This window comes from Talpa europaea (assembly GCF_964194135.1).
Source record: "Talpa europaea genome assembly, chromosome: 5".
Classification (NCBI taxonomy): Eukaryota; Metazoa; Chordata; class Mammalia; order Eulipotyphla; family Talpidae; genus Talpa; species Talpa europaea.
This window is the reverse complement of record NC_140071.1, coordinates 97,805,335-97,828,141: the sequence shown is the minus strand read 5'-3', so window position 1 is coordinate 97,828,141 and position 22,807 is coordinate 97,805,335. Positions and strand designations below refer to the sequence as shown.

Here is a 22,807-nt window from a genome sequence, read left to right as displayed (position 1 = left end):
AGTAGATCTGCCTGTACTGCTCACCACTCTGTCTCTGGTGAATCCTCTCACCCCCGCTACAACTCTGACCTACACCCCAGCTCTTGTATGCATAAATAAAATAAACCTTAAAAAAAAAAGACTAGGAGGAAAAATTCTCCAAAGATCATGTTGAGGACCTCCTTGGTGGCCCCATTACCACTAAGACCTGAGTTCAATCCCAGCCAGGGAGCTAACCTCTTGGTGCACCAGACCTCTCCTGTTTCCCTGCTGCTCCCCTTAGCAGTGCATTTCAGCAAATCTGCCTGTTCTGCTCCCCACTTTGTCTCTGGTGAATTCTCTTTCTCTCTCTCTCTCTCTCTCACACTCTCTCTCTCGCTCACTCTCTCTCTCTCACTCCCCCCACACACACACACACACATACCCCTCTGGCCTACACCCCAGTTCTTCTATACAAAAATAAATAAAATTAAAAAAAAATGAAGATCATGATGAAGTGACTGATTTCTTACTGGTGCTCTTCTATCAGGCACATCCATAATTAGTTTCTAACTCATAATTATCTGTGTAGAATGAAAACTTTGTTTTGGATGTTTTAACGTGTTTGATTATATTGAAATAAATTTAATCTATTGAATTGAAGACTATTTTTTTTTTTACCATGCCAGAACATTAAATTTCCACCCACTATAAAGTGACAAGATAATGTCCTTTCACGAAAATAATTATTAAACACTTCACAAGAGCCTAAATGAAGCCATATTAACACAAGACAGCAGAGTCAATTTTATTTAGTAACAGGATAGGAAAATCAGTTTAGAAAGAAAGCATTATTACTGTAAAGACAGGTTTTTATTCAATGATTTAAGAGAGAACATATAAGTAGAGGTTAACTTGGATTTTTCTCATTGTCTTAATGACAATATAATCCTTAAACAGTTCTAAGATCTTATTCTTTCTGTAGGATGTTCTTTTCAAGCTAACATATTTCTAATGTATGCTTAAAATTAGTATCTTGTCATTCATTTTTTATTTCCATGCTATTCCTAACAATCTATGTCAGTGGAGTTTTCAAAAGGGAATTTATCACATCCATTAAACAAAGCTTAAGAACAGACTGTCCTAATGGGGTTTTCATGTATGTATCATTTAGTGTAGCGTTCCCTGAGGACAACAGTCACTGTTAATTAAAACATCTTGAAGTCTGTTAACCACAATTACTTCTTGTGAGATGTGGTGAAGGGCTTTGAATTATCACTTGAAAACAAGGAGGATATAGAAAACTTCCATCTTTTTTTTTTTAATTTTTGTTTTGCTTTCATGCAGAGGCCACTTTAAAGCAGATATTTCTTCATATCACCAGGATTAACACAGTTCATTGCTCTAGGGAATAAATATTTTATTGATATATTTCTAATTTGTTACACATGAGGAAAAAAAAGAGTCTGCTATGTGTATGGTAGGTGCCATGTAACCTGCTTGTCTAGGGAGCGAGGTGCTCTCTTACACACTCCTAAAGTGATAGGCTAGTATGCAGATTGTGGGTTGGTTATGTGTTCCAGTATGCATATGGGAATATGCACTGTAATATGAACAAAAATTTCATTTTGAACTAGTTCTACTATCCAATTTTCACATTTGAACTTTCAATATTTCCTTTTAGGTTGGAAATCGGGGAACAATGAGAGATTATCCAGACTTTAGTCCATCGGTGGACGCTGAAGCAATTCGTAAGGCAATCAAAGGAATTGGTGAGTAATGCTTTATAATCCCTTTCTTAATGTTGAAGCAGATCAGGTAAGTTATGATCTGAAAGGGCATAGGTTCAAGTTTGCTTACTCCGAGAAATTATAAAGGACTTGGTTACTCAATTAGAGAAATTATAAGGAACTTAAAATTTGTGATATAAAACAGTTGATAAGAGGAAAAGTATAGAAAACCACTTATTAAATCTTAATATCTGTCCTATTTATTTAATATCAAACATTACAATCACTATCACTACTGCCAATAACCATAATAATCATTGCAACTACAGTCCCTGTTTACTCTTGGATTTTGTCCCAACCCCATTCCATGGAAATAAACACCATCCTAAATGAGAATTCATTCTCATGAAACCTTTAATTCTGTAACATACATTTTAATTCTGTAGCATATATGTGTATTGTTCTGCATGATCTCAAACAGTGTGAAATGAATTCATACTATTTACATTATTCTGTAACTAGCCTTTATTTTTTAACATCTTTGAGATTTACCTATGTTGATAGGTTTAGCTCTAGTTCATTAACTTTAACTGCACAGTAGTCTGCATCACTATATTATAAGATGAGAATATTGATGGAATCTTTAAGTTGTCTATAATTCTTTTCTATTACAATATAAATATGCTGCATTGAATAGTCCTGCTTATGTTTCATTTTCCACAATTGCTAGTATTTCTCTAAAACAGAACAATTGGGATTTCTAAGTTGAAGGGGATGTTTATTTTCAAATTCACTAAAAATTTTACCACACTGCTCTCCACAATGAAAATGCAAGTTAGCATCCTACCAACGATACATAAAACTTCTTCCTGCTCCATATCTCATCAGCACTTGCTAAGGTTCTACTCTTCAGTTTTCACATGAGTGAGTCTAAAATCATCTCTTTCTGCTTGTGAGTTTGTTTCCCCTTCTTCATCCTCCTTGACTGATATGCGTAAGCATCTTATTTGCTTCCTTCTCATATATTTTTACCCATTTTTCAGTTGGGTTCTTCTTCATGATTGACAAGAATTTTTAAATAAATTCTGGGCATAAAACTTTGTCCAGCAAACCATGAAAATATCTTCTTCCAGACTGTGGTTTTGTTTTAACCTTGGTAATAGAAATTTTTATTTCAGAGAAGTTTAAAATTTTAGTGAAGTCACATTTACCAGTGTTTGTCTTTATGGTTTATACTTACTGCATCTCTTTTGTGACTAACTTAAAATAATACTCCCCTACATTTTCTCTACAAAGTTCTACAAACTTATATTGTGATCTTTAATCTACCTGGAATTAATGTTTATGTATGGTATTTAAAGATATCTAATTTTATTTTATCTCATGTGGCACATTAATTGTCTCATCCCAATTTATTAGAGTTCATCCTTTCCTCCTCTGTCTCATGTGCCCCTATTTTTCTGCTTTCTGTTATGTTCCACTGATCTGGTTTCCACTCCATCTTTATACCACATTGTCCTAGTTGCAATAATAATTTTACAATGACACGTAATGCCGAGTAGGGCATGAGCTCTTCTTTCTTGGCTTACTGCCTCCTCTATGAATTTTAGGCTCGGCTTGTCTGGTTCCCTGATATACTATACTATACTATACTATACTATACTATACTATACTATACTATACTATACTATTATATTATATTATATTTATTATATTATATTATTTTTGCCTGTTTGTAGTTTATATTTTTTCCCACTTTAAAATGAAATGTGTTTCATACCTTTCATTTCTCTATTTATGCTTAGTGTTGGGCAGTCATTTCCATGAGGCTAATGTCAAATTGAAAACATTAATGGTTTTTACATTCTATTGCTTTCTTAACATTATGTTTTTTCATGAGTATTTGCATTTTGGTCTGCAAGCCCATATCAAGAAGAAGACTTTTGTTTGTGAGTACCACTGCCAGCATATTCTCAGTTCTGGACCAAATTTCATAATAGCATTTGCTTGAGGACTATGTCAGATCCAGCCTCTGAAACAAGAGACCATTTACTTGGTTTAGTTCCTGGTCTTGAGCATTTGCAAAAATAGGAAATGAGAATCTGTCAGTGATATAAACTCCATGTAACTGTGGATAGTTAGTTATGCCTGGAGTCTAGGGGCATAGAATACAGAGACAGAATGACGGGGTAGAACCCTAGAATGGAGACATGAGGCAAGAGCAGAATCTGATTAGCTGGTATACAAGCTAGGGGACTGAAACTTCACCCTGAGATTTACAAAAAGCCATAGGATTTCAATCAAGGGACTGACTTTACTAGATGCATCTTTTTATTTATTTTATTTTTTTTTAAGATTTATTTATTTATGTATACAAGAACTGGGGTATAGACCAGAGGTACTGAGGGTGAGAGGATTCACCAGAGAGAATGGAGAGCAGAATGGGCAGATCTACTGAAATACACTGCTGAGGGGAGCAGCGGGCAAGACAGGAGAGGTCTGCTGTGCCATTTGGTTATCTCCTAGCGGGAGATCGAACTCGTGCAGCAGTGACTAGCGAGAGCCTGATAGTGCTGTCTTTAACCCCTGCACTATCAAGGAGGCCCTAGATGCATCTTTTTAAAATTTTACTTAAGCAGTAATATATGGTATGTGTGATAAAGGATTCAAGTTAGGAAGCTATTAATGTTTGCATAAAATATGATGTAGGCACAATGGAAAGGGTGTGCAGAAGAGAGGATAAATTCAAGAAATACAAATGATTGCTGCAATGTACAGAATAAAGTAAAGAAGGGGTTATAGGACATCTGTTGGGATTTTGGTTGGATGTCTATATCCATAGTGATATCATTAATGAGGAAACAGAATGAGAGACAACTTAAAGAAGATGGAGAATGAATTCAATTTGGAGTTAGCTCAGTATGATATGGCTATGCAGTTGGTGTTTAGTTATGCGCCAACACGGGTACCATTACAGGTCCAAGTTGCTAAGCAGACTCAAAAGGGCACAGCAGGCTTTAATCTAATTCTGTGGCTACTTAACTATATAGAAGACTTCCCGTGCTATTTTATACTATAAATTACTAAATAGTGGTATTTTAGGTCATTCTCAGGCAATCCAACATCAGCCTGGCCTGATGATACTCTTTATTTACAACAGGTAGTTGACTATGTGGTTTTGGGACCAGAGAGAAAAGTAATAAGTTTTGTAGTCAGAAATGTGCATTCAAATGTTTGCTGCACCACTTAAAAGCTATGTGACTGGGCCTTCCTGGTGGTACAAGGAGTTAAGTCTCAGCACTGTGAAGCTATCCACAACCACTGAGTTTGATCTCCTGCCAGGGAGCAGGCCAGGGAGGTGACCCACATGGCACAGCAGACCTCTCCTGTCTCTCCTGCTGCTTCCCTCAAGAGTATATTTCAGTCAGTCTGCCTGTTCTTTTCCCCACTCTGTCTCTGGTGAATCCTCTCACCCCTCTGCACCTCTGGCCTACACCCCAGTTCTTATATGCATGAATAGATAAATCTTTAAAAAGATTATAAATAAAATAAAAGCTATGTGACTTTGCGCAGCCCTTCTCCTTGCCTATGACTACGCAGGTGTTTCTCTTTGCAAACCTGTCCCTTTCAGGGCAGCTTTTTCTGCCTGCTTGTGTCTGTGCAAGAGTCCTTTATTCTTCGCTCCCTTTTTGTAGTAAACCTGACCTTTCGGATATTAAAAAAAAGGCAGTGTGATTTTGACAAATGAGATACTTTTGTTAAATATTAGTGTCTTCATCTTTAGGACAGTTTAATCATACCCACTGCCCAGGACCCCTGGGAATATTAACAGTGAATATAATGTGCCAAGCACGTGGTTGGTTCTCAATAAATGTTGAAAGGAAAAAAGATTTTGATATCAAGTCTGGAGGTAAGGGAAAGATAAAAGATGATGATACCAAAACAGATGAATGGCTCAAGAAGATGTGGTGTATATTCACAATGGAATACTACTCAGTGATCAAAAAAGGTAAACTTATGCCATTTGCGGCAACATGGATGGAGCTGGAAGGCATTATGCTAAGCGAAATAAGTCAGAAGAAGAAAGATAAATACCATATGATGTCACTTATATGTGGTATATAGAGATACCAAACAAAGGATCGGGTATGTGAGGGGAAACAGCTCGCAAGCTGACCATAGATCTGAGGCAAACAGCAGGGGAGTAGGAGGAAGAAGGGTCAAAACAGGGGTGGGAAGAGCACAGGGACTGTGGGATGGATCAAGGGTGATGTGGTGGTGGGCAAGGATGACGGGGATGACACCTGAGTGGAGAAATCAAGTTCTGTACAAAAATTAACAAAGATGTAAGGAATTAATTTTTTAAATTAATTTATTAAAAGTTAGTGATAGTAGTAAACCTAGTAAGATTGAAGAAACAGATCAAATCAGCATGTTTCCTGTTCTACTCCCCTTTCTGAGCAACAGACACAACTACTAAGCAGTGTTCTATTATTTTTGCTGCAAATAAAGTTAATGTTCTTTTCCAAAAGCCAGGCAAAGAAATGGTGATTCCAACCTGATAAGAACCTGAAAATTAGAAATTAAAATATCTTTCTCTTTGCATTTATTTCAGACCATTAATCATTTTACATTTATTCAGGGCAGATATTAAGCATCTCGGGTAAAATTATTTTTGCTTCATTTAGGAACTGATGAGAAAACTCTCATCCAAATTCTGACTGAGAGGTCGAGTGCACAAAGGCAGCTGATTGTTAAGGAATACGAAGCAGCATATGAAAAGGTATGATTTGATTAACATAACAGGAGTAAAGAGCTAATCACAAGCGGAGCATCCCTGATCCAGATGTTATGCCCACAGATTTTTTGATTCCAGTTGAATGTAGCACAAAGTGTCATGTGGGTCCAGTCAGCAACCTGAAATGGGAGTTTTGATTTTACCCTTAACCTGTCCAGGCTGAATGTCCTTTAATCTTTCTGGGCCTAAATTTGAGTTGAATTGAGTTTCTCTGTTGAATAAGGAGGGTTGCTTAGGTGAATGGTTCTAAACCAGGACTGACATTGTTCCCCTGGGGACATTTTGATTTTTCATAACTGATGGGAGAGAAGGTATTTCTGGCAACTGGCAGGTAAAGGTCAGGGAAGCTGCTAAACATCCTACAATGAGGAAGACAGGTCCATGCAACAGAGTTAGCTGACCAATTATTTGATAAACCTTTGATATGATCTTTAATTTCTTATCCAAGTTTAAAATATTTTTTAATTGTAGGTTAAATTCATGTGGCAAATGAAAATTTATTAAGAATCAAAAACTATTCAAGAACAAACTGGACAGTTTTTATTCAATACTTTTGTTGGGTCCTTCTCTGTGTCAAGGATGTCCTAGACATTTGAGATACACTGCTATAAAAAGCAGATCTCTCGAGCTTCCCTGGTGGTGCAAGGGGTTAAGATGCAGCACTATGAAGCTACCCACAGCCACTGCAGCATGAGTTTAATCCCCGGCCAGGGAGGTGACCCACATGGCACAGCAGAAACTCTCCTGACTTGCCCGCTGCTCTCCACAGCAGTGTATTTCAGTCTGCCTGTTCTGCTCCCCACTCTGTCTCTGGTGAATCCTCTCACCCCACCCCTGCACCTCTGGCCTGTACCCCAGTTCTTATATGCATAAATAAATAAATCTTAAAAAAGAAAAGTTAACAATCCTTCTCAAAATTAAAAAAAAAAAAAAGCAGATCTCTCTTCTTTCCTCGAGCTAACATTCTAGTAAAAACTAATAAATTAGTAAATAAAATAAATTCAGCTATTGGTAAGTGCTATGAAAAAAATGTGAAGGGTATGATGTGGTAAAGCATGACTAATAAATGGCTCCTTTGGATCAGGTGGTGAATTAATGTCAGTTAGGAGTTGTTTCCTCCAGTCAAATAAGACTAAACAGTACTGAGGAGTCTAATCTACTTGAGCTGGGGAAGAGCATTTCAGACAGAAGGTATAGCAAATGCAGAAGCCCTGGGGTAGAAACAAGCTGGGAATATTTAAGGAACAGAGAGAATTGCAATATGGCAGGAGGAGTAGTGAGTGAAGGAGGCAAAGAAAGAGGTGTGGGTGGAGGGAAATTTAGAACATGCTTGGCCTTGCAGTCCTGGCACAGAGTTTAAGTTTTATTGTAAGGACAATAGGAAAGCATTAGAGGTTTATAAACTGGGGAATAAAATAAGGTATTTTATAGTTTTAAAAGAATATTTTAGTTGTTGTGGTTAATGAACTATGGAGGCAAAAAAGTGGAAACAGATACCAGTCAGGTTTTGGGTCCAAGTAAGAGTTGTATGTCTAGTGACCATCCAAAGGGAGTTCAGTCATAACCCCCTGAAAGTATTCTCCAAACTCCCAAACTCTTTTAGATACCCTTTTCAGATAGTTGACCTTCACCTTGTATCAGATAGTCAATAAATTATATGAAATTTTATCTTTGAAAATTTCCATTTTTCCCGCTAGGTCATAATATCCTAGGGTGATGTCTAACTCAACCTTTAATTACCTAGCACAGAGCAGGTGCCCAGTAAACACTTATCAAGTTAAATGAAGCTTTTGGACAAGACAGCACATTCACATATAGAGTATGTGAATAATCTATTGACCTTTCAGAATTTCCAAAATATAAAAGAAGGATGGGGGAGAAGGATAAAAACCTTCTCTAACAGTGGAATAGAATGAGAGTATGTGAAATTAGATTCAGCTAGAACGTCTTGGGTTAAAGACAGATGGTAAGTGGAATTTAGCATTTAGAGCAGAAACTGGTAGTGATTAAGGTAGAGTTAGCAATATTGGCTCCATCCTCTTTGTTATGACAGGAGTGTGACTCTGCTGTGCCCCCCAGTGGCTTGGTAGATGTTGGTCTGTACCCACATTGTCTTAACAGTCTGGAAGGCTGCCAGCCTCTGTTTCAGAGCTGAAAATAATTGAGAGCAAAGAAAACGAACATTCGATAACAACCTGTTGAATATTGAATATAGGAACCATGTTATCTACCGTTCAGCAAGGGACATGGATCGGATATATACAATGTCTGAAAACAGTGCCAAAGGCACTTTGAGTAAGTAATGTCTGCCACATTGCCACATGTAGGGTTTTCTATGCTGTTGTTGCCGGAAAACCTAGCTCCATACTCTCTTAAGAGGCAAATAATCCACACTATCTTCCCTTCCCATTTCTCTCTGGAGCTCTGTGGCCATCACCAAGAAGTAAGGTGAATACAACACTGACCAACAAAACTGTGTATGACTATAGGGCTCCTGGTTTTCTACTTTTCCCTCACCCCAACCTTAGCATTGAGAGCATCAAAGACCTACAAAGTTCATTTCGCTACACAGTTCCCCTCTGTAACACTCATGTAACCCCTTCTGCTGGCTTTGGTTCAGAAAACCTCCTATAAAAGAGAACCTCTGGGTAATGGTCTTAAAATGCAGATTCATAACCATAGAAATGTTTTCACCATTTTATTCTTTCTGTACGGATGTGTTTTTGTCTGAATGTAGTGCAAATATTTATCTTTCACTATGTGAGTTTAAAGAAAGAGAAAGGAAAAGTATTTCATGCTTTCCCCTTTGGGGCTTTTTTAGGAACTGAAAGATGATTTGAAAGGGGATCTCTCTGGCCACTTTGAGCATCTCATGGTGGCCCTCGTGATCCCACCAGCAGTGTTTGATGCAAAGCAGCTGAAGAAATCCATGAAGGTATGAGTCCTACGCCAGTTGTTTCTGCCCAGTATTTGATGATGTCATTGAAGACAATGACTTTCTTTCCTTTCACACTTAAGATATTGATGTAAATAGGATAGATAGACTTGAATGTAATTTTGATTCTGTGCTCTCCACTTGGAAAAACTATCCTAAGATGGGGAGCAGATATGGAACCTTGAGCTCACATGTTTGGGGGTTGGGACGATATTATCTCTATGTTGACCTGAGGAGTCAGATTCTCTGTTTTGTTGTCATTAAGAACAAATGGCATCATCATCAACCCCACTGGCTATCCAAAAGCCTGGCACGCTCCATATCCCTTTCTTTCCCTCACTCTTCGAAGCTGTCATATCTATCAGCACGTATGTTAACTCTTCTCCAAAATCTATCAAAAATGTGTGTCTCAAAATCCATTGCTACCATTCTAGTTGAACCATCATCATCCCCTCTCTTTCTAAGGAACTATGGCTAGTTATACTGATTTTAAAATTCAATCAAGCCAAAAGGATGATTGGCTCTAAAAACAAGTCCAACAAAGACAAGTCCTGTGCCTGCCCTCCCAACAACATTGCCAACATAAAGCCATTCTGGAGTCACTCCTGGATATATCACCTGGGAAAACATTGTCTCTTGATGGGACCATCTCGATATCCACCTAAGTGGTTCCTTTGCCTCTATTTCTGCCCACATCACAGAATAGTTAAAATTATTTTTATTATGTTATTTTAGAATCAAGTTATACTATTCATCTGCATAAATCTCCAATAACTGGATACTTAAAATCCCAACTCCTAACCATTTTTGTCACCCAACACAGTTTAGTGCCTGTCTATCTCTGTGACTTTTAAAATTCTGTGTTAATCAAGGTGCTCCAGAGAAGCCAAATCAGTAGGCAGCAGATATGTATTAAGAGATTTATGTAAGGAATTGGTTACACATTTGTGGATCTGGCTAGGCAAACTCAAAATCTGTGCAGTAGGTTGTCAACAAAGGCAGTGTTGGAACAACCGCAGACAGAAACCCTGAGGATTGGGCGATTGCCCCCAATAGTATAAAATCACCAATCCAAGAGTGAGCACATCCTGGGGGTGGATGCGGTGTGGCTTGTGGCTGAGACTACAGCCAGAGAAGGCCAGGAAGCCTGATGGCTCCTGGCGTGTGACAGCAGGTGCCTGAGTGGTTCCCCTCCCTCATATGAGCAATGCTTTTGGCAGCAGAAGTGGTGGCTCATCTGCTGGTGCCAATAATCTTGTCTTTTGCCGCTAAGTTGGTGCCCTGCCTGGACTTATTTATGTTCTGTTGTATTTTGTTATGTTGTGATGTATTTCATTTGCTTTTGTGGGCCATGGCTGCAGTGTTCATATTGCCAAGAGAAACGTATATGAGTTGTACATAGACTGCTATAGACTGTATGGCAGAAAACCCTGAGGGGGTGGATTGTAGAGTAAGTAAAGTATCAGGCTTTTCCGCCCTCCCGCCATGAAGATTGATGATGGATCTCTGCGGTCCTGAGTGGGTGCCTGATGGCGGGCACCTGGAATAGGGTGTGGCATATGTAGATGGGATTCACCTGGGCTAAGACTGGGCTTATAAGGGCAGTGTCACGGGGACACCAGGAGAAACAGAGCAGCGTGCAGAACCACAAGAGAATCAGAGAGAAGGCGAGAGAACGCCAGAGAGCCCAGAGGGAGTGAAGACTTGCTGGGGGCTGGGAGGCCTGCCAGCCTCTCGGGCCTCCAGTACCTCTGCCTGCTGCATACCCAGTAAAATCTCAATAAAAGCCTGCAAAAGCCACCGAGGGACTCTCTAGGACGCTCTCCTCCTTTACCCCATCTGCTCGGATCATAGAGAACCTGCACTGTGCCCATTCCTGCCATTACACTCTGGCTTGTACCCCAGCTCTTGTATGCATAAATAAATAAATCTTTAAAAATAATAATAAATAAATAAAATAAATACATTTTTGAGAAGAGATGGGGGAGGAGCAACTAGGAATCTCTCAGGAGGGACAGAACTCAGCTTCTCTGCATATTCAGTCTTGACCTTATTTGATCTAGACGTACTGTAATTAACTTTCTTGGAATCACAGTGTGATTCTGTGACCTCAATATGAACCAAAGTTCAGGCTAACTAGTCCCCAATTCAGCTGGGCCCATGAGACACATTATTGAGGTTTTAAAAATCTCCCTGTGTAAAGAGGATGGAACATGCTAACTTAATTCCAGCACACTGGTGCGAGGATGAACTCATCCACAAGAATTGTAGAGCCCATTCTAAATGTAATGATGTTTTGTTCACTTCTGATCTTGAATGACATGCTATTTCTTTTTGTAGTAGTTATACTATTTCTTCCTAGAATATTTCAGCAGCTTTATAAACTAAAGTAGGACATTTCCTTGAAAGCTTTGATGTCAACTAATTCCAGATGACTCTTGTTATTGTAATACTAAAATACACTGAAAATTAGAAAATCTTTGAGTAACAGATAAGCTTATGTCCATTTACTTAAAACTATTCTTTTCATCTGTTAAAACATGCTATTAAGACTGAAATGCATGAAATTGATTTTTTAAGTGTTTTAAAAATAGGTTTTCCGTTTTCTTGCAGGGCACTGGAACAAATGAAGATGCATTAATTGAAATCTTAACCACCAGGACAAGCCAGCAGATCAAAGAGATCGGTCAAGCCTACTACACAGGTCATCTTATTCTCTGCTTCCCTTTCCCATTGTTCATGTAGAGAAGAGGGAATGTCGCTTTTCCTAGAAACCCACAATCTCTTTCACCAGGTTCTTTGAGAGAGCTAGACTACGAAAAGGAGATTACAGTCTAAAATGAGTTAAGAACTGTGGATTTTAGAGAAAGTTTGTATATGATCTGAGCTGGAAATTGCTATGTAACAATGGCACTAATGGGTTGCCTTTAGAACATTACAGCTATAGTGGATTTGCTCCTGGCTATCACTGTTTAATTGAATCAACAATTTTCATCAGTGTAAGATGATCAAATCTCTGTATATTAATATTATATGTTATAAACCACTTAGATTAGCCTCATGATTTTTGGTATGGGAAATGAGATGAACCATTTAGAGAATGCATTGAGCATGTGGATTCAGTATAACTAGCTTATGTCCTGATAGTCTGTTAGCTGTGTGAAAATTAGAAAGCCACTGAAATGCAATTCTGAACTAACCACTAACACTAACTACCTAGGGTAGGCATAACTTCGGAGGCTACTTCTGACACCAGCCAAAAGCTTGGCTGCTCCCAGGTCACATGTACTGCTAACCAAATGGCTAAAATTCAGGGGGTGCTCACTACGCTTTCAGGTTCAATAGTAAACTAGAACAACACAGAACTCAAGAAAGCACAATACTTACAATTATAGTTTTACTATAAAGAATGTAAATCAGGATTGGTTGAGTGAATAAATGCTTAAGGAAAAGTCTGGGAGAATCCCAAATGCAAAACTTCCATGTTGTCAGGGTACAATACACTCCCAGCACATCCATGTATAATTGTCAACCTAGGAAATCCAGATAATCTTTGGTATCCAGAGTTGTAGTGAGCCTTTATTACATAAGCAAAGTTGATTGAATCACTGACAAGTGAACACTATCTGTATCCCCCCTTCTCTCATTGGTGTTAAAGCTGATATCATATGGCCCAATGTCTCAAACCTTGGACTCAGCCCACATCCTACATCATTTTATTTTTTTTTCCCTATTTTTATTTTTTTTTATTTTTTTTTTTATTTTTTTTTTTATAAATTTTATTGTTATATTCCCCATACAATTGCAGCCCCCCCATTCTGACCCCAATCCCTCCCCTCCCGCCCCCGCCCCCCTAAAAGTGTCTCTGGTTCATAGTTTTTTGTTGATTTTGATTTTCACTTTCTTATAGTTATTCATTTGCCTGGTCCCTTATTTAAGTTTTCTAGATTCCTGCTATGAGTGAGACCATCCGGTATTTTTCTTTTTCTTTTTGGCTTATTTCGCTGAGCATGATCCCTTCCAGCGCCATCCATGTTGCTGCAAATTGCATGTGTTTATCATTTTTGAATGCTGAGTAATATTCCATGGTATATATGTACCACATCTTCTTGATCCAGTCATCTATTTTTGGGCATTTGGGTTGTTTCCAAAGCTTAGCTATTGTAAACAGTGCTGCTATAAACATAGGGGTGCAGGTGCTCTTTGGAATTGATGTTTCTGTGTCCTTTGGGTAAATACCTAGGAGTGGAATTGCTGGATCATATGGAAGCTCTATGTTTAGTAGGTCCAGAAATCTCCACACAGCTCTCCACAGTGGTTGGACCAGTTTGCACTCCCACCAACAGTGCAGAAGAGTTCCTTTTTCTCCACACCCTCGCCAGCATTTGTTGTTGCTAGTTTTTTTAATATGTGCCATTCTCACTGGTGTAAGATGGTATCTCATGGTAGTTTTGATTTGCATTTCCCTGATGGCAAGTGATGTTGAACATTTTTTCATATGCCTGTTGGCCATTTGCATTTCCTCTTCAGAGAAGTTTCTTTTTAGCTCTTCTGCCCATTTTTTGACTGGATTATTTTCTTTGTTGTTGTTGAGTCTCATCAGCTCTTTGCAGATTTTTGTGATCAGTCCTTTATCATTAGTGTTGGGTGCAAAAATGTTCTCCCAGTTGGTGGGGTTTCTCTTTGTTTTTGTTATTGTCTCTTTTGCTGTGCAGAAGCTCTTTAATTTGATGTAGTCCCAGCTGTTTATCTTTGCCTTCACTATCACTGCTTTGGGTGATGTGTCTGTAAAGATGTCTTTGATGTGCAGATCACGTAGTGTTTCGCCTATATTTCCTTCTATATATTTTATGGTTTCAGGTCTTATGTCTAGTTCTTTAATCCATTTTGAGTTGATTTTTGTGTATGGTGTGAGGTAGTGGTCAAGCTTCATTCTTTTGCATGTAGCGACCCAGTTTTCCCAGCACCATTTATTGAACAAACTTTCTTTGCTCCAATGCATATTCTTTGCTCCTTTGTCAAAGATTAGTTGACCATAAATCTGTGGGTTTATTTCTGGATTTTCTATTCGATTCCATTAGTCTGTATGTCTGTTCTTGTTCCAATACCATGCAGTTTTGATGATTATGGCTTTGTAGTAGAGTTTGAAGTCTGGGAGTGTAATGCCTCCATTCCCTTCTTTTTTTTTTCAGGAGAGCTTTGGCTATTTGGGGTTTTTTGTGATTCCATATGAATTTCATCAATAATTGTTCTATTTCTTTGAAGAATGACATTGAGATTTTGATTGGAATAGCATTGAATCTGTATATTGCTTTTGGAAGGATGGCCATTTTAATAATGTTTATTCTTCCAATCCACGAGCAGGGGATGTCTCCATTTCTTTGTGTCTTCTTCTATTTCTTTTAACAGTGTTTTATAGTTTTCTTTGTATAGGTCCTTTACCTCTTTTGTTAGATTTATTCCCAAATATTTGATTTTTTTTGTTTCAATAACAAAAGGGATGGTTTTTTTGATTTCTTCTTCTTCAGATTTATTGTTTGTATATAGGAAGGCTACTGACTTTTGCATGTTGATTTTGTATCCTGCCACTTTACTGAACTGATTGATGAGTTGAATTAGCTTTTCTGTGGAGTTTTTGGGGTTCTCTATGTATAATATCATATCGTCTGCAAATAGTGATAGTTTGACTTCTTCTTTTCCTATTTGGATTCCTTGGATGTCTTTCTCTTGTCTTATTGCCCTGGCTAGGACTTCCAGTATTATATTGAAAAGCAGTGGTGAGAGTGGACATCCTTGTCTTGTTCCAGATCTTAATGGAATTGCTTTCAGCTTTTCACCATTGAGAATGATACTGGCTGTTGGCTTGTCATAGATGGCCTTTATGATGTTGAGGTATGTTCCTTGTATCCAAAGAATTTCAAGGGCTTTTATCATGAATGGGTGTTGCACTTTGTCGAAAGCTTTCTCAGCATCTATTGATATTATCATATGGTTTTTATATTTCTTTTTGTTGATGTGTTGGATAACGTTGGTTGATTTTCGGATGTTAAACCATCCTTGTGCCCCTGGAATGAATCCTACTTGGTCGTGGTGAATTATCTTATGGATACATTGTTGGATTCTGATGGCTAAAATTTTATTGAGGATTTTTGCATCAGTGTTCATTAGGGAGATTGGCCTGTAGTTTTCCTTTTTTGTGTTGTCCTTGTTCGGTTTTGGTATTAGTGTAATGTTGGCTTCATAGAACGTGTTTGGTATTGTCCCTTCCTTCTCAATTTTTTGGAAGAGTTTGTGAAGGATATACACTAATTCGTCTCTGAATGTTTGGTAGAATTCATTTGTAAATCCATCAGGTCCTGGGCTTTTGTTTTTGGGGAGGTTTTTGATTACCATTTCAATTTCGCTAATTGTAATTGGTCTGTTTAGGTGTTCTATTTCTTCTTTATCTAGCTTTGGGTGATTGTAGAGTTGTAGAAATTTGTCCATCTCCTCTAGATTATTAAACTTGTTTCCATATAACTGTTCATAGTAGTTACTGATTATTCTTTTGATTTCTGCTGTGTCCGTTGTGATGATCTCCTCTTTCATTGATGATCCTGTTTCATTGATGATCCTGTTTATTTGTGCTTTCTCCCTTTTCATTGATGATCCTGTTTATTTGTGCTTTCTCCCTTTTTTCCTTTGTGAGCCTGGCTAGGGGTTTGTCTATTTTATTGATTTTTTCAAAGAACCAGCTCTTGGTTTCATTGATCTTTTGGATTGTTTTTTTAGTTTCAATTTCATTTATTTCTGCTTTGGTTTTTATTATTTCTTTTCTTCTACTGGTTTTGGGGTTTTTTTGTTGTTCTTTTTCTAGATCTTTGAGCTTCGAGATTAGGTTGTTTCTTTGCGTTCTTTCTTGTTTCTTGATGTGAGCTTCTATTGCTATATATTTTCCTCTTATTACTGCTTTTGCTGCATCCCATACATTTAGGATATTGGTGTCCTCCTTGTCGTTCAATTCAAAAATTTTTTTAATTTCTTCTTTGATCTCCTCATTAGTCCAGTGGTCTTCCAGTAGTGTGGTTTTTAATCTCCATGAGGTAGGAAAGTTCCTTGCCTTCTTTTTATGGTTTATTTCTAGTTTGATGCCTTCATGGTCAGAAAAGATGGTTGATATGATTTCAATCTTGGTGTATCTGTTGATGTTTGTCTTGTGCCCCAGTATGTGATCGATCCTGGAGAATGATCCGTGTGCGCTTGAGAAAAATGTGTACTCCGTTTTTTGGGGGTTTAGTGTTCTATAGATGTCTGTTAAGCCCAATTGCTCTAGGTCCTGATTTAGAGCTTTGGTTTCTTTACTTATTTTTTGTCTTGTTGATCTATCCATTGTTGATAGTGGTGTGTTGAAGTCTCCCACTACGTATGTGTTTTCTCTGATGTCTGTTTTCAGAGAGGACAACAGTTGTCTGATATATTTTGGTGCTCCTTCGTTTGGTGAGTATATGTTAATGAGTGTTATTTCTTCTTGAAGTATTATCCCCTTGATCATAATGTAGTGACCATTGGGGTCTCTTTTTATCTTTTTGAGTTTGAAATCTGTTTTATCTGATATAAGTATAGCTGTTCCTGCTTTCTTTTTTGGTCCATTTGCTTGTAGGATTGTTTTCCATCCTTTAACTTTGAGCCTATTTTTATCTTTTGTAGCTAAATGTGTTTCCTGGAGACAGCAAAAGGTTGGGTTTTGTTTCTTAATCCAGGCTGCAACTCTGTGTCTTTTTATTGAAGAGTTTAGTCCATTTACATTTAGAGTTAATATTGATATGTTAACATCTGTATTTGCCATTGTGTTTGTCTTGCCTTTGATTTTATTTATTTATTCTTTTAATAACTTTTTTTTTTTTTTGGCCTTCTTTCATTGTTATTCGTCCCTCTGAGGTTCTGGCTTTAGGACTCCTTGTAGTATTTTTTGGAGTGGGGGTTTAGTTGCAATGAAATTCCGGAGTTTCTGTTTGTCTGGGAAGGTCCATATTCTTTCTTCAAAGAGGAAGGAGAGCTTTGCGGGATAGAGTATTCTTGGTTGGCATCTGTTTTCTTGGAGTCTGTTGACTATGTCCCTCCACTCTCTCCTTGCCCGTAGTGTTTCTTCGGAGAAGTCTGATGTCAGCCTGATTGGCTTTCCTTTGAATGTTATCTGTTTCTTCCCTCTTGCCAGCTTCATTATTTTTTCCTTGTCCTGGATTCTTGGGAGCTTTACTATTATGTGTCTTGCTGTATTTTTTCTTTCGTCGTGGAAGTTTGGTGTTCTTCTTGCTTCTTGTATATCAATTTTCAGCTCCTTCTTCACATTTGGGAAGTTCTCTTCAATTATCTCTTTGAATATTTTCTCTGTTCCTACTTCTCTCTCCTCTCCTTCTGGTATTCCTATAACTCTTATATTTCCTTTCCTCATGGAGTCAGATAGTTCCCGAAGTCTTTCTTCATTCTTTTTCCTTCGTACTTCTCTTTCCTTTTCTGTTTTGGTTCTTTTTATTTCTGTGTCTTCAAGAGCACTTATTCGTTCTTCCATTTCATCAATTCTGCTTTCATTGCTTTTCCCAGAATTCTTTAGTTCTTCCACTAATTCTTTGATCTCCTGCATTTCTTTTACTTCCCTCTTTAGGGACTCAATTTCATTCTTCTGATCATTGATTATTTTTCCCTTATCATTGTTTTCCCTTATGACTTCTGTCAGTTTTTTAATCACGGCAATTTTAAATTCTCTTTCTGGAAGGCTCAGAAGTTCTTCCAAGTTACTGTCGTTGCAATCTGGGGGCTGGTTTTCTTTTTGTGGTGTGCTTTTTCTCGGGAGAGTTGCTAGGTTGCGTGTGGTTCTTCTCCTCCCTACTGTCTGTTTTCTAATTTGCCGTATGCATTGGGACACTGTGTTGTTGGGAATGGCCGGCATCTTGGGTGGGCTTCTCTTCTCCCCTCTGGTTCCTCCAGGAGTCATCTGTCAGTTTCAAGCAGTCTTTATTGGAGAAAGGTCCCTGTCCTAAAATGTCGATGTGGGGACACACTCCCCTGTGCGCCTGGTCTGCCCCGGCGGTGGGTTCCTGCTCCCCCTCTGGGCTTGGACTGCAGGCCAGAGGGGGTCTGGCGTGGGCGAACTTCCCCCGCTCACCTCTGGCTCCTGAGGAAGCCTTCTGCAGGTAGTCTTTACTGAAGAAATGTCCCTGTTCTAAAATGGTGATGTGGGGCACACTCCCTGCGCGTCCGGTGTCAGGCACACTCTTCTGCGTGCCTGGTCTGCCCTGGCTGTGGGTGCTCGCTCTCCCTGTGGGCTCAGACTACTTGTTCGGAAGGGGCCGGGTGTGGGCTAACTCCCCAGTTGGCCACTAGCTCCTTCAGGAGCCTGTGCTGGCTACAAGTCGCTAGGTGGCGCCAAAGATCTCTCCTAGAGCCCTTGGGGAGCTGATTTTCCACCCCGTGGGACAGGGAGCAAAGCGGGGATGGTAGGGTACACCTCAACGGCTTTGGGGTGCTGTGTCTGCTTTGTGCCCCACCGTCGTGGGGAACCCACGCCCCTAATTTCGTGCCCCGGGTCTCAGTTCCAAAGCCCTCAGTTCCAGGACGCGGGCTGTAGCCCAGTTCAGTGGCGCGGGAATGGCGCCTTTTGCACCGCTCCCGTGCCTGGGCGCCTGGTTCCTGCTCACTCAGGGAGGGACCTTCACCTCAGTGAGGACCTCCGCGCGTCTCCCCGCAAGCCTAGGTCGTCTCCCAAGCCTAGGTCGCAGGCGCGGGGACCTGGGCAGCTGAGATCCTGGTCTGCACTTGCTTTTCAAGCGCGCTGAGCGCGCCGCTATCCGCGCAAGCTTACCGGCAGCCCGGGCTGTGTGCGCGTCTCCCGGGGTCTTTGTTCTTCTCTAATGGCGCCCGGAGCCGTTCGCTCACCGCCGTGGCGAATCCTGCAGGGTTCGCCTCAGCTCCCGTTCAAGGGGTGTGGTGGCTGCAATAGTTCCTTTCCACTCACAGTCCCGCTTGCTGCGTCGTTTGTTCTTGGTGGCCGTTTTGGTTTGTTGTTTTCCTCCTCTCTGCCGGTCGGAGAGTGCCGCCTCTGTGGGCGGGGGAGGGGAGCAGGGTTCTGCGCTTCCCTCCCTTCTAGTCCTCTTTTATGGCCACTTTCTTCTTCGGGCAGTTTGCTGGAGTCACCCGTTTATCTTCCGTGTCCCAGTTCTCACTGGGACCTGCCGCTTTTCCTCCCTATTAACTTTTTTTAATGGGAGATCTTACTCGCAGCGTCTCCTCGCCGCCATGTTGCTCCGCCCCTTCCCACATCCTACATCATTTTATTAACATAAACCCAGGTGTGGTTCATGGAACCTTCCATGAATAACAAAGACGCTTCTACTTGGCAGATCCCAAAAGTTTAGAGGTAGGGGCAAACACCAGCCCAATTCTTTATTATACAATAGGCCCCTGAAACCCTCTCCAAGTACCTTAAGAAGCCATGGATTCTGTGTTGTGTGGCAGTGAGATCAGTTGTGTATCAGGGAGCTTCTGCAGTGGGAGATGTCAAAGAAGAGATGTACTGGCCTCAGATGGGTGTTAAAGAGGTTCCTGTGGGAAATTCTTACTAAAAGGTAAATATTTCAATGATAGGTAAGAGATTATTTTATTGTTGATAGGCTAATCAGGCTCTGGTCAAAAAGAAAAAAATAGAATTGAATATAGAGAATTTCTTACAAACCTTTTGGAGGACTGAAAAAACAAAAATGAACACGGGGTAACACAGGTATAACTGCCAGGGCTAGGACAACAAAGGAAAGATGTTGGGGACTTCACAAACTAGAAACTTAGAAAATACCAGCAGTGTTGAAAATACCTCAGTGGTACAGAGGAAAAACTTAGGGACCTGGAATTCAAATCTCTTTCAAGAGGACTCCATCTGGTTGGAGCAGGTACCGTCAGAGGGGAACAGCATGACTGTTCTAGGAGCCTGGAGCCAGCTGCTGTCTGGGTGAAAACCCTTCATTGGGTGACACCAACATGAATAGCACACAAATAGCAAGGTCTTTCCTCCTCCTGTCTCCCAGCCTCCCTCAATCCACCCATTGGTAGAACTTAATAAGAATGGGGGTGGAGCCCAAGTCAAGGGGGTAGAGGCAAAAGGAAAATGCAATTTATAGCTTTCCAATCCCAACCCCACAAAGCAAGGTACAGGAGGGTGTATTTGGAGTAGGTGAAATAATTGCTTAAATAATAGGCTCAGATGGGTGCACTGTAGGTATTTAAAATATTTGGTTCTCTCAATTCAACAAGATGTACTTATCAAAAATCATCAGATCCAGAGGTTCTATCCCAAGGAATGTATTAATTCCCAGTGTTTCTTAGAAGAGTTAGCACTCTATGCATTACCTGCTCCATGATGGCTTCCTGGAGCCCAACATTTATTTACAAACAACACTAGATGCAGGTTCTACGAAGGGGGGATTTGTTGGTTTTTGCACTATTGTACTTCAACTACCAAGAACAGTGGAGAAATAAATTCAAATATTTATTCAATGAATATCCTTATGGGCAAGTGAAAATTCTAACATTTAGGACTGTTGTTTTACAAAGATGACAAGTGGTAACAGTTCAAATTAAGAGATGTCCTCATTTCTGTGTGGATTAATCTCTCTAAGGCTATGAGGACTGGAGCTGCATCTAGGTTACCTTGGTTAATATGGTTAATCATATACAAGAGGTGAAAGAAGGACACTCTCAACCATGTAGAGCGAAGCTTTACAGAGACTCAGGACAAAGCTGTGCTCTAGGGACCCAGCTATCTTGTCACTCCCTCGGTGTCAGGTATCCTCTAGTCTATGGGCTATTTCTGTTACTATTATTGCTTCCTTCTCTGCTTCTTCTGTTCTTAGCATTACCGAGTAACTTCTCTACTTTAACCACATGGTGTTTGTCTTCACTAGGCTTATAATTTGGCCCTGGTTTCTGGTTCTTCTTGGTTTCACCCTTATTTCTGGAGGTCTTTCTAATCTTTTGTCCTCCGTTGTCTTTGTGTCTTTTTGTATTCCCTAACAGAAGATTCAATGGACTCGGGAAGTCACTATCTGTTAGCATGTAACCAGGAGTACCCTGGGGTTCCCAATCTAGCATGCTCTTGCGGGGTCCAGCTGTCCATGGGCACAAAACCCACCCTTAGTTGAACTTTAATAGAATTAGTAAACATGGAAAGAGAAGAAATGATAATGATGTAATAAAACACCCAAAATTGCCTACCCTCATGGGCCAATACTCGCCCAAACAGAGTTGGCCTGAAGAGGGGCCACTGAGGCCCAAAATCTAAGGCACCTTCTGGTGAGGAACCATAGGAAACAGATTCTGAAGTAGGTTCCAGAAAGTAGGAGCAAGAGGAGACACCACATCAAGAAAGTGGCTGCCATTGTCAGCCTCCCCACCTGCCTCTCATCCCGTGTCTCCTCCAAGTGTTTCTGCATGTCTCTCATCCACACACCTCCTTCCCAGTGATACCAAGGTGCAAGTAAGGTCACAAAAGTAAGCGATCTTTTTTCTTCTTCCTCGGAGCCTACTAGCCTCTCCTGTCATAGAGCTTTACCTGGCCATTCAATTCTACCCCGGCTCCCAGTAGCTAGTCCATGGTAGCTGCATGTAAATGGGGGCGGGGAACATGGTATCACCCTCTTTTATGATGATGCCTCTGTAACATGTCTAGTGAGGAGCCAAGTTCTCCCACTAGTGCCTCCTCTTAGGGTGCTAGCCACCTACAGTCAGATGCCAACCCTGTTGTAGTTAGCTGTTGCAAAAGTGATGGTGAAATAATAAATCATGAGCAAGAAATTCATTGAAGAAAGCTATCGAATTGACCCTGATAAAGAGACCAGTTGCTTTGTGTGGTTGATTCAGTACAGTAGCTAAATTCTGAATGTCTTTCAGTATTCTGAAGAGAATAGTATGTGAGAAAGCAGTGAATCAGGGAGTAAGAATTCTGGTTCAGGGCCTTCCTGGTGGCGCAGGTTAAAGTCTCAGCGCTATCAAGCTATCGGCAACAGATATCCGGCCATGGAGCTAACCCACATATGGCACAGCAGACCTCTCCTGTCTTGCCCGCTGCTCCCCTCAGCAGTGTATTTCAGTAGATGTGCCTATTCTGCTCCCCACTCTGTCTCTGGCAAATCCTTTCACCCTCTGCACCTCTGGCCTACACCCCAGTTCTTATATGCATAAATGAAAACAAATCTTAAAAAAAAAAAGAATTGCGGTTCAGGAGCCTCCCTGGTAGCGCAAGGGGTTAAGACGCAACCTATGAAGCTATCTGCAGCCTCTGCGGTACAAGTTCGATTTCCGGCCAGCCAGGGAGCAACCCACATGGTGCAGCAGACCTCTCTTGACTTGCCCACTGCTCCC

General features: G+C 40.1%; 1 protein-coding gene across 1 annotated transcript in view; it reads left to right on the top strand.

Annotated features, from left to right (window-relative positions):
- The window catches only part of ANXA3 (annexin A3), a gene marked incomplete at both ends in the record, with an annotated part of 57,643 nt that overhangs the window by 14,707 nt on the left and 20,129 nt on the right, over positions 1–22,807 (top strand). The window contains 4 exons of the mRNA XM_084233286.1: positions 1,643–1,730; positions 6,377–6,471; positions 9,308–9,421; positions 12,035–12,125. Of these exons, the coding sequence (XP_084089412.1) occupies positions 1,643–1,730; positions 6,377–6,471; positions 9,308–9,421; positions 12,035–12,125 (388 nt within the window). The remainder of the gene's footprint in view (positions 1–1,642; positions 1,731–6,376; positions 6,472–9,307; positions 9,422–12,034; positions 12,126–22,807) is intronic.